The sequence below is a fragment of the Canis lupus genome, chromosome 14 (genome assembly GCF_003254725.2).
Source record: "Canis lupus dingo isolate Sandy chromosome 14, ASM325472v2, whole genome shotgun sequence".
In the NCBI taxonomy this organism is placed as follows: Eukaryota; Metazoa; Chordata; class Mammalia; order Carnivora; family Canidae; genus Canis; species Canis lupus.
In genome coordinates this window covers 17,614,325-17,626,406 of record NC_064256.1, presented here as the reverse complement: position 1 = coordinate 17,626,406, position 12,082 = coordinate 17,614,325, and the positions used below count along the sequence as shown (strand labels likewise).

General features: G+C 32.5%; 2 protein-coding genes across 12 annotated transcripts in view; one reads left to right on the top strand and one right to left on the bottom strand.

Moving 5' to 3' along the window:
* The window catches only part of ANKIB1 (ankyrin repeat and IBR domain containing 1), a 238,505-nt gene that overhangs the window by 141,424 nt on the left and 84,999 nt on the right, over positions 1–12,082 (bottom strand). The gene's annotated exons all lie outside the window — the stretch shown is intronic.
* Positions 1–12,082, top strand: part of KRIT1 (KRIT1 ankyrin repeat containing) — a 35,742-nt gene that overhangs the window by 8,076 nt on the left and 15,584 nt on the right. For all 6 annotated transcript variants that reach the window (XM_025471413.3, XM_025471412.3, XM_025471411.3 and 3 more), the window contains exons 4-10: positions 945–1,037; positions 2,357–2,486; positions 3,346–3,589; positions 3,784–3,899; positions 4,127–4,270; positions 9,685–9,841; positions 10,496–10,603. In XM_025471413.3, coding sequence (XP_025327198.1) covers positions 945–1,037; positions 2,357–2,486; positions 3,346–3,589; positions 3,784–3,899; positions 4,127–4,270; positions 9,685–9,841; positions 10,496–10,603 — 992 coding nt within the window. The remainder of the gene's footprint in view (positions 1–944; positions 1,038–2,356; positions 2,487–3,345; positions 3,590–3,783; positions 3,900–4,126; positions 4,271–9,684; positions 9,842–10,495; positions 10,604–12,082) is intronic.

Here is a 12,082-nt window from a genome sequence, read left to right as displayed (position 1 = left end):
GGGATTGAGCCTTGAGTCAGGCTCCATGCTCAGAACAAAGTCTGCTTGTCCCTCTCCCTCTGCTCCTCCCCCTATTCTCTCTCTCTCAAAAATAAATGAAATAATGGGCTGCCTGTGTGGCTCAGTTGGTTAAGTGCCTGCCTTCAGCTCAGGTCATGATCCCAGGGTCCTGCTCAGTGGGAGTCTGCCTCTCCCTCTCCCTCTGCCCCTTCCCCCCACCCCCTGCTTGTGTGCTCTCTCTCAAAAAAAAAATTTACAAATAAAATAAATCTTTTTTTAAAAAAAGATTTTACAACTTGCATATACCACCCTCCTTAGCCACCGGAGACTATAGTAATATTCTTACCATCTACGTCCCAGCTAAGTGAGGAAATATATGTCCCTTGACTGCAGGATGTCTTGCTGTTCAGCTGCTCTATTAATAATCTTTAGCTGGACAGTTTTCCTTGCTTTGCAAAGAAAGCTGCTCTTCTAGTGAGTCAAGACCCAGACCATAAATCTACTGGTTCATTGTCCACAGAGTGATTTGCATTATTATCAGAATGAACAGTTTTTACTAGGGTGTATAATAAAATTGGTATTTATATATTTTAACTCCTCTTAATGCTGCCTTTAAAATTTTTTTTTAGTTCTCAAAAACAAAAATGAAAAAAGGACAAACTAAAAAACAGTCTCTTAACTACGAGAACAAACCAGTGGTTACCAGAGGGAAGGTGGGTGGGGGCATGAATGAAATAGGTGTAGGGGATTAAGAGGATACTTATCTTGCTGAGCACTGAGTAATATATGGAATTGTTGAATTGCTATATTGTGTACCTGAAACTAATACAACGCTATATGTTAATTGCACTGGAATTAAAATAAATTTTTTTCTAATTCTTGAGATAATTTTTAAAATTTAAAAGTCCATTTTTTTATCTTTACTGATTTTTAAAAATGGTTAGGAAAACGAGTGGTACTAATGAAGAAATTTCCTCTGGATGGGGAGAAGATGGGCAGAGAAGCAGCATTATTTATTGTTCCATCAGTTGTCAAAGGTAAAAGTCTAAGTTTTATCCTATGAATCTTTATATACTTTAGATGCTAAGTTAAAGTCTACTAAGGAATTTAGTAATTAGCATTTATAGTTACTACTATAATACTGTTTTAAAATACCTATTTTTTAGTAGTTACAATGAGGAAATCTATTACTTAAAAAAAGATATTTTGATTGTAAAGTAATATTCAGCCTTTTGGACTAAACAGTAATGTTTTTGTTTCTGGGTTGGAGAGTAAATAAAGAAGTGAGGAGGAAAGCCATAATTGAAATTAAAAATTTTCAGATTATAAAAGGGATTTTTCAAAGGATATGATTAGAAATAGATATTTCAGTATTTTGGAACATTAACAGACTATGATCAGGACCTATTTAGTATTTGGCACTAGGAGGTGTTAATAGTTTTAAAATACTCTGCCTAACAGCATTGGTAGTATACAAAGAATTTATATCTAAGGTAAAAATTGAATTTGAGCCTTTGACATCCTGGAATAATTGAAAAATACTAAATTTCAGTGTAGACCTTGCAGCCTACTAATTTTGTACCTTTGGGCAAATCACCTCTTTAAGCTCCAGCTCTATTTGTATCTGCTCCTACTAAGTTCATTCATTGTGCTGGAAGAATTCAGTGAGGTATTGGATGTGAAAAACACTTTGGGGCAGCCCCGGTGGCTCAGCGGTTTAGTGCTGCCTTCAGCCTAGGGCATGATCCTGGAGACCTGGGATCAAGTCCCATGTCAGGCTCCCTGCATGGTGCCTGTTTCTCCCTCTGCCTGTGTCTCTGCCTCTCTCTCTCTCTCTTTCTGTCTCTCATGAATGAATAAATAAATAAAATTTATTAAAAAAAAAAACCACTTTGGAAACTTTAGTGTACTAGCCTCCTTTAGGGCAGTAATAATACTAATGATAAATTAATGACCCAGTGTGGATATGCCATTAGCTTGCTGCTCACACAGTACTTCTGTGTATTTCATTAGCCAGCTCTAGTATTCTACGTATGTTTTTTTTCCAGCCATACTTACACTAAAAAGTACAGTATTTTAAATGTTGTTGGAAACCTGATTAATCAGAGTTTTACAACATTGTTGAGAAAGGGAAAGGGGAAACAATTTCTGCCTTCCTTCAAGAATATAGGTCTTCTAATTCCAAATGGATAAGGGCACAGAACTGGTCATCAATTTAATCAAGGTCTTCTACATCCAAATCTAAAACAATTCATGTTACACTTAACTACTTTGTAAAATATACTATATAATTTTAAGTGAAAAACATGCAATTGTAAACCTTTTATATAATGGCATTATTCATTTTCTTTTTCAGATAATACTAAATATACATATACTCCAGGATGCCCAATTTTTTACTGCTTACAAGATATTATGCGAGTCTGTAGTGAATCCAGCACTCACTTTGCTACACTTACAGCAAGGATGTTAATAGCCTTGGATAAGTAAGAAATGCCACTAAAAATATTTTTTTAATAAATTAAATACAGGTTCATAGTAGAAATTAGCTCCGACAGAACAGAAGAAAATAATAAAATTAATAATATGTATATGCTACGCAGTGTTAAGTTTTTGAAGTACAATATGAAAATGAAAAGTCGCAAAGACAAGATTGCCCTGGTTTGCTTGCAAAGCTCTTTTTTTTTTTTTTTTTTTTTTTTTTTTTCAAAAATGACAAAGACTGCCCTGGATTAAAAATTAAGATTCCTTGTTATAAAACTACATTTAGTATTTTGTTTTTGTTTTGTTTTGTTTTCAAGTTGCATTACAACTGCCTTTATTTCCCCTACTACTTTTGTACTAGTTCCCTTATTTCCATACTTTATTTACTGCGGTAATTCAGTAGAACTAATTATGTCTTTAAAAATAGTTAAATAAGTGAGTGATTAAGTTCTCTTTCTGTTTTCCCCAATGCTGGGTCAAATGGCTTAAGTTGTTCTGATAGATATAGTATTGAGTTACTCTTAGCAGTGAACAAATTGTTTAATCTATCATACCTTTGTCCTTCTGTAACTACAGAGCTAATGTCACCTCCATCTCAGTGGTTCAAATTTTAAAAGTACTTCATGGTACTTTTGAAGGGGGGTTATTGTTATTATGGTATATACATTTTTGAAAATAATTTGCTGTCTATTAACAAAACTTCTATTAATAGTAAATGAAGTACTTAACGAACACTAGTTAAAAATTTAAAAATCTGAATGTAATATTAGAATGTATCACATATCAGAGTTGGATACTCTACTTTTTTCATCTTCATTTTTGAACAAATACTTCTGTGACCTCTTCTTTCTACTTTGCCAGGTGGTTAGATGAACGTCATGCACAATCTCACTTTATTCCAGCTTTATTCCGACCTTCTCCTCTTGAGCGGATAAAAACTAATGTCATAAACCCTGCATATGCTACTGAATCAGGTCAGACAGAGAACTCACTACATATGGGCTACAGTGCGCTAGAAATAAAGAGTAAAATGTTAGCCCTAGAGAAAGCAGATACTTGTATTTACAACCCTTTGTTTGGATCAGATCTTCAATATACAAACCGGGTAAGAGTTGAATGAATTTTGGCTCTGATTTCAAAAGACATCTTATCTCCAATATAATTTTTTTCTAAAATAAACGTACCCATTACTAATTATAAACATTAAGATGACATCTACAGTAGTTGTATTTATATCTATTAACGTCAAGAGTCTAGCGCTCTTAAGGGGTTCTTGTTTTTTCTATTTTTCCTTTTTAGGTAGATAAAGTGGTAATAAATCCATACTTTGGTCTCGGAGCTCCAGACTACTCAAAAATCCAAATTCCCAAACAGGAGAAATGGCAGAGAAGCATGAGCAGTGTTACAGAAGACAAGTACTGTTTTGGTTTTACTTCATATTGCTTTTTTAAAACTTACATTATAATGTTAAAATATTGTTTAAAATGATAATATGCAACTAGTATGCAATGTAATCATTGCATAAAAGATTTAGTTTGCAGCTGCTAAGTGATATATGGCTTTCATAGACATGTTTGTTTTGAAACAATTTGTATTTCAACAGTACTTTTTTTTAAAAAATTTATCTGTTTTTAATGATTAGGGAACGACAGTGGGTAGATGACTTTCCTCTCCATCGAAGTGCCTGTGAAGGAGATTCAGAATTACTAAACCGTCTTCTCAATGAAAGATTTTCAGTCAACCAATTAGATAGTGACCACTGGGCGCCTATTCATTATGCATGCTGGTAAATGGATTACTTTTTTTTCTTAGAAGGAATGAATTCTTAGTTACAAATGTTAGTGCCTCTTTTCAGAGCTATCACCATTCCAGCCACTTTTTCTCTACCACATTTTGCCTTATGAACTTTCTATTTAAATCTTTGATTAGTGTATATATGTACTACTGTTCAGAATATATGCCCCATGGGAAAGGTATCATTGGTGTTTTAGACATTACTAGGTCATCCTGTGTCATTATACAGCACTAGGTCCCTTATTTACCCTTGTAATTTCTGTTGTTCTGTATTAGAGTCATGTTAAGTTTGTTTAACCCTTACTATAAAATTTACATGAGGTAACTACTTATGATGGACATTAATCATGTTAGAAAAGTATCCATTTAGTTCTTTGGGAAGCTGTGGCATCAAAAAAACTCCCAGAATCCTTCATCAAATCAATGCCATTTCTTTGTTATTACTGTTTTTTTAAGATGAGAGGGATTGGCTCATAAATAAGATTGGGGTTAGCTGTTGCCCTAGTGAGTTGCCCTAGTAGCTTTTGCTCTCCTACTCTTCCCACATGATAGCAACTCTTCCCCTCAGCTAAGTTCTTACACTTTTGTTCAAAGCAGTTATTATTAGCTATGGTTTATCCTTTGGAAAGGATGTAGTGAAGTTATTTACCATTATTTCTTATGGGAAAATTGCTTTTGACTTATTGTTTAAAGTGAATTTCCTTGGCTAGTTTAAGAAGTGCCAATATTATTCCCTGCTTGTTAAATGTCCACTACTTCTTAGTTGAGCAACATTTAGCAAGATACTTCACTTTTATGTATCTCAGTTTATTTATTCATATGTAAAGGCATTACTTAGATCATTGCTAGAGTTTTTCCAACTCAAAATTCTTTTGATTTCACTGATTCCAAAATTTGTGATCCTGTAGCTAAATATAGTTGCTTTTAATACACGTCTCTTCTCCCTTAAAAATATGCTGTTTCCTTAAAAATAGGCTCCTTCATTCTGTAAATGTGTTCTTGTTTTCCCATTACATGAAATTTTCTACTCATATTTGGAGTTACCCTAAATCTTTTTAAACTGAATTTATAGTTGTTTCTTCAGATTACTAGTAAATATTGGTAGCAACAGGAGTACTGAAAGAAATCACATACCTTACCTGGAGCTAAACAAAAAGTACACAGTGAATTGGGAAAGACAGAGGCAAAGAATTTTAGTTTAGGAATCCCAAATTTGTATTTGGTTAATATTGTCCTTTTTTTTTTTTTGTGCCATGGGTTTTCTTTTCTAATAAAATAATGGTAATATTTATTTTTTTAAGAATGGTAGTATTTTTAAGCACATAGTACATAAAAACAGAAGTATAGATAATATTTAATGTTCTTTTAAATGTACTCAGGTTTCAGTCCTAATAACTTCTATTTCCTAAAAGTATGACCTTTGGCAAGTTACCTAATATCCCTAAGAACCTGTGTTTTATCTACAAGATGGACTTTTAATAGTAGTACATTTCTTAAAATTAAAGGAGAAAATGCAAATAAATGCTTTGAGGGTACCTAGCACATAATAAGCACTCAATAAATGTTGGCTGTTATTGTTAAAATACTGTAAAAATTTAGAGATTTTGATGTCTAAATCTGAACTTAATTAATCCATAGTATTTTTTAAATTTTATTTATTTGAGAGAGAGATATATAGCAAGAAAGAACAGCAGGACAGAGAGGCAGAGAGAAAAGCAGGCTTCCAACTTAGTAGGGAGCCTGACTTGGGGCTTGATCCCAGAACCCCAAGATCATGACCTGAGCCAAAGGCAGATGGATGCTTAACCAACTGAACCACCCAGGTACCCCAATCCATAGTATTTTTAATTGGAAAATCTTATTACTACAGTATACCAAGGAAAAGAGTTTTTTTGACAATATTAATTTTGTCAGTTGGAAATAACTAAGTTTAATGTACCAGAGTAATACGGGTCACCTTGCAAATACTTTTAATCAGATGGATCATTTGATTAATGTGAATTTGAATGAAGACTGATTTAACCATTTAATAAGTTACTTTTTCTTGGAAATGTATTTTTACTCACTAATTGGTATAAGGATCAAGGATGGGAATATTAGGCCATCTTATTAAGAGATTTGGAAACTATAAACTTAAACAAGATGTTTCACCCCTCTTGGTCTGTTTTCTTATCTTTAAAGTGAGAGTTTTTATTAGGTTGGTGGTTCTCAGACTTTTTTGTATCAGGACTGCCTTTTCACTCTTAAAAGTTACAGGATCCCAAAGAATTTTATGCAAATTATACCTAATATCATTTAGCATATTAGAAGTTATACCCCCAAAATATTTTAAGTGTTAATTCACTTTAAAAAATAAACATATTAATATAAATAACAATCTTATGAAAAATACCATATTTTTCAAAATAAAAATTAATGAGAATAACATTATTTTACATTATTTCAGATCTCTTTATTTTCTAGATTAATAGAAAATAGCTGAGAAAATAGAAAAACTCTCATATCTGATTCTGTCTTTAATTTGTTGCAATATTATATATCACATGGCTTCTAGAAAACCCCACACTGTACACTTACAGTCAAAAAAATTAAAGGATAAGTAACATCTCAATATTATTATGAAAATATGTTTGATCTAGAGTAAACCCTGAAAAGATTTCAGGGATTCTCAAGGCTTCCCAGATCACTCTTTGAGGACTACCCCTAAGATTTCTCCAAGATTTAAAGATTCTACAAGATTTAAATCTTCTCCAAGATTTAAAATTCTCATATTGGTGGCCACATACCTGAAAACTCTTCTTAACTAAAATCACCATTTTCCAAAACTATTTAAGTTGGCTTTCTCCCCATATGGGTAACTTATCAGCCACTCAGTAAATGTTTCACTGATATCACATATTCTCTGACCTTTCTCAAATCAGTGTCTTCTCTCTCTGATCCTACTTTTAGGCTTCACATTATTGCTAGAGAATGTTTTAGCTGTAATGATTTGACTCCCTTTAGATCGTACCATCTTAACTGTAGCTTAGCTGTCTATCCTCTTTGTCTCATTCATCCTGTCAGCCTTTTTTAGTTCTCCCCTATGAGCTGTTCAGAACCTTTCTATTCTTAAGCACTTAAACTCCCACTACTTCCTTTCTCTACTCTCATCAGATAAGTTTTATCCCCTATTTTCAAAGAAAATTGAAGCTATTGGAAATGTCCTTCTTCTCTGTCATTTTTATTCTCATCTCCTGTATCATGGGGTATACAAGTAAAAACCCTTATTTACCATAAATTCACTCTCTGTACTTTCTTTTCTCTTCCTCTTGAAAAGAACATTAATTTGACTCTGCTGCCTTTTCTGGCCACTATCCTGTTTCTTTCCTTCCTTTCACAGCCCGACTTTAAAGGTGAGTGGGCCACACTCACTGTTGTCTCTTTTTCACTCTTCATGAACCTTCTTAAACTTTTCTGAGTTTTTAATCTCTTTCCCCGCTCTACAGCATTAATACTGTTGACCACCCCTTCATTCTAAGAACAAATTGGAGTTAAAGGGGCATAATGGAGCTGTAATGAAGGTCAGTATGAATGCAAGATGTTATTGTTACCTTATCATTATTATTGAAATACTGGCTTCCATTCTGTGACCTAAGCATGTGTTATAGTATGGAAACTGCTATATTAAGATTCAGAAACCTGGATTCTAACACTGGTTAGTAACTATGGGATCTTCAGCAACTTACCTTGTTCAAGCTTCATTTTTCTTAACTGTGTAATAAAAATACTTCTGCATGCCTTACAGGTTGTTATTATATGAAATAATTATATAAGAAATTACATTGAAGCATACAGAATGTACATTTGTATTATTTTTTTTATTACTTTCTTGAATTGCTTGGAAGTATCTTTTCCTATCCTGAAAGATTGTTCAAGATGCATTTCATTGTTCTAAGATACTCATTTTTCTCTAAATTCTCTTAGCTTTAACAGTAATTCTTTTCAGGTAGATGAATTTGCTTATTCTTAGATATCCCAAGCCTTTGCCTTCCTCCTGATTACTAAGCCTGCATTTTCAAATGCCTGCTGAACAGTTTTGTTACTCTCTTTTTGTCTATAAGGCAGATTAGCAAATGCAGAGACAGTATACCTACCCTCAAGGAGTTTCCAGGGCATTAGAGAAGAGATATATATAAGTAAGGGTGAAAGTAGATAAAATAAGTCCCATAAAAGAAGCAAAAATAAAATGCTACCTGTAGTGGAACTATAGAAGAGGTAGATTTTAAACTGTTTCAGAGAAATAATAGAATTTAACCTAAACAAAATGAGGTGTGGGGAAAAGGACATCTCAGAAATAGCAAAGAACGTGAGCAAGAAGTCATGTGAATAAAAAAGGGTAGCCTACTAGTGGCAGGTTCAGGGTATCAGAAGGGTGTGTAGAGGGGAAGAAAGGAAAGTTGAGGGCAAATTAGATCTCTTCTAAAGATGTGTTATTTTGCCCTCAAATATACCATATCTGAAAGCAAATTTCCTTTCCCCTCTCCCACCCGTTTGTTTACAAACAATGAATTCTTTTTCCACCATAAGATTGCAGTTTGCGGACTCTTATGTCACTGGTTCTGACCAAACAGTGCACTCAACTCTGTCCGACACGTGCTTTGTACTCTTTTGGCTCCTTTGGTACTCCTTTTCCCTCTACCTAAAATATTTTTACCTCTTTTCAACATCTCTCTGGTTCCTTCCTACTTAAAATCTAGTTCAAATTGTTCTATCAAAACATTTCAGGGAGTCTTAAAGTCCTGTCTTTTTTGACATTTTTTTAAAAGCATTAGTAATTTGACAAATATATAGTGCCTATGATGTTGATTGTTATCCTAAACTGTTACTTAAATTTTACAGCATAATGTAACTTATCCTGTGTTTTACCTTTCTTACTACATTGTAAGCCTTTATTATAGCAGAGACCATGTATCTTCTACATCTTTGTGTCTCCCAACACTGACTTACATAGCAGCTACATATTGAATTCTATCTTTGGGCCTGTTTTGCAGATCACATCATGCCAAAGTGAAAAGCATTATGAAGTTTCTGATTCTGAACCTATTTTTGACTAAAAATTTTATCTTCCTAATTTATAATTTTTGTACTTTGCGTGGGATTGTTCTTTGTCATTTGCTCTGTCTTGTATTTGAGATTATATTTCCTCTCAGTTGATCAAAAACAGAAACAGTTAAATTGAACCAGAAGAATTCATAAGAAATTCCTAGGCACTGAAAATATTTGTGTCAATGCCTTACTTAAAAAAAAAAAAAAAAAAAAAAAAAAAGTCTTAGATTTCTTTGGGATGTCATCAGAAATTTGAATTTTTATAACATTTCAGATGATTTTTTTGGGTAAGTTTCATCTTTTTTTTTTTTTTTTTAATAGGTATGGAAAAGTTGAGGCCACTCGCATTTTGTTAGAGAAAGGAAAGTGCAATCCAAACCTTTTAAATGGACAGCTTAGTTCTCCTCTGCATTTTGCTGCTGGAGGAGGACATGCTGAAATAGTACAGATTCTCCTAAACCATCCAGAAATTGACAGAGTAAGTTATTTTCCAGGGTTGTTTTCTTTTTTTTAATGTTCAAGCAATAAATAACAAGTAATGACACTAAAATGTTCAATTGTCAAACTAAAAAATAAGTTTTACCTTCTACATAGTTAAGTAATATTTATGTATAAACTTTGCTTTTGTGCTTGTTTTTATTATGATAAAATATACCTCACATAAAATTTGCCATTTTAACTATTTTTAGATTGTACAGTTCAATGACATTAATTGCATTCACATTGTTGTGTAATCATCACCATCATCCATCTCTTGCATATACATAAAATTTAACCTTTTTGTGTTGTATTTCCCCAAAAAATATCTTTACAAAGGAAAAAGATTTTCTACCCATTTTTTCCAGAATTCGTATTAATAAGTATTTGTAAAGGGCAAAATAATTGCTTTAATCAAAACCTTTATTGGATTTTATGGTCAGAACTTTAAAAAAAAACAGTAATCACATTGATTCGTGCTTTGAGTCTTTCATCCTTACCAATTTATGTTTAAGTATAGTATATGCTAAAAGTGGTTAATATTTAATACTTGACAAAAATCCATTTTTTATGAAACTTTGACATTTTTACTTATAATACCATATATTTGTAATGACTTTTTTCTTTGTATTTTTCTTTTTTCCAACATTTCTAGCACATAACAGACCAACAGGGAAGATCCCCTCTAAATATTTGTGAAGAAAACAAACAAAATAACTGGGAAGAAGCTGCAAAGCTGTTGAAGGAAGCCATTAACAAACCAGTAAGAATTACCTTCAGAAACCAAGCCAAGCCAACTACTTAAATTGATAAGTAATTTGAGTATCTGTGGCAAAGGAATGGATGGATGATTTCTTTACTGCTTTTAGAAAACCTCATGTTTATTCTAACATTCAGACCTTTATTCTTGCAAAACAAATATTGCATAATCAATCTTTAAAACACTTCAAGTTAACCTAATTTCTAGTATATAATCTAGTATAATCTCAGTACTTAATACAGTCTGAAATAATCAGCAGTAACATTAAGATAGAGAAGAATTAACAATTAGAAAGACCTCAGTTTGCCTAAAAGTTATAGTGAGAATAAAACTGTCATCAATTTAAAAACTGTGTGAAAACTTACAAACCAGATAAAAGGATTTATAACCAGTCAGATAAACTATTAAAGCTTGATATCAACAGATAAAATCTCTGAGCCTTTCCAGACATTTCCATCAGGTAGGTAATAAGTATTTATGGAGTATCTCTGTGAATTTAACACCTTGAGTGAAAGTGACAAGTGATAAAGAATAATATATGAACTCTGCCTTTAAGGAATATGAACACATTCACCATCACTCAACAGATTTTGTCAAATACTATTCCATGAGCACAAGACAGTCAAAGGAATAGATAAACAGTACAGGCACCCTTATATTATACTTCATTACAATTTATTTTCTAATTGTAAAGAACACATTATTATTTCTAGTATAATTTTTATATTCTAAATGAATAAGATAAGAGGAATTAGTTACTTTTATCCAAAATGAACTGACCTGGTAGTTGCCTGGGGGCTTCTCATAGAAAAAATGTATTGAGAATATATTGAGTTCCTTCCAATAACAATAAAAATGTATTGAGAATATTGAGAAACCATAATGAGATGTGGTTTCTCAATATATTGAGAATACATTTTTATTGTTAATACAATATATTGAGATACATACTTCTCAATATATTTAGAATACATTCACACCAGACAGAATGGCTGGTTTCAAAAAGATAAGAAATAACAAGTCCTGGAGAAAATGGAACCCTTGTATACGATTGGTGGGAATGTAAATTGGTGCAACCACTATGGAGGTTTCCCCCAAAATTAAAAGTAGAGATACCATACAATCCAGTAATTTTAGTACTGGTTATTTCCAAAGAAAATGAAAACAGTAATTTGAAAAGATACATGTAATTGCTTCTCAGCCTTTTGGCTAAGATCAAGTGTGAAAAAGATACATGTATTTCTATGTTTATGGCAACATTATTTATAGTAGCCAAGATACGGAGACAACCTAAGTGTACATCAGCAGATCAATGGATAAAGAAGTGGTGTTCATATATACAATGGAATATTACTCAACCATAAAAAAGAATGAAATCTTGTCATTTGCAACAACAGGATGAAATAAGTCAGACAGAAAGACAAATGCCATATGATTTCACTTATATGTGGAAACTAAAAACCAAACAAAAAAACAGACTCC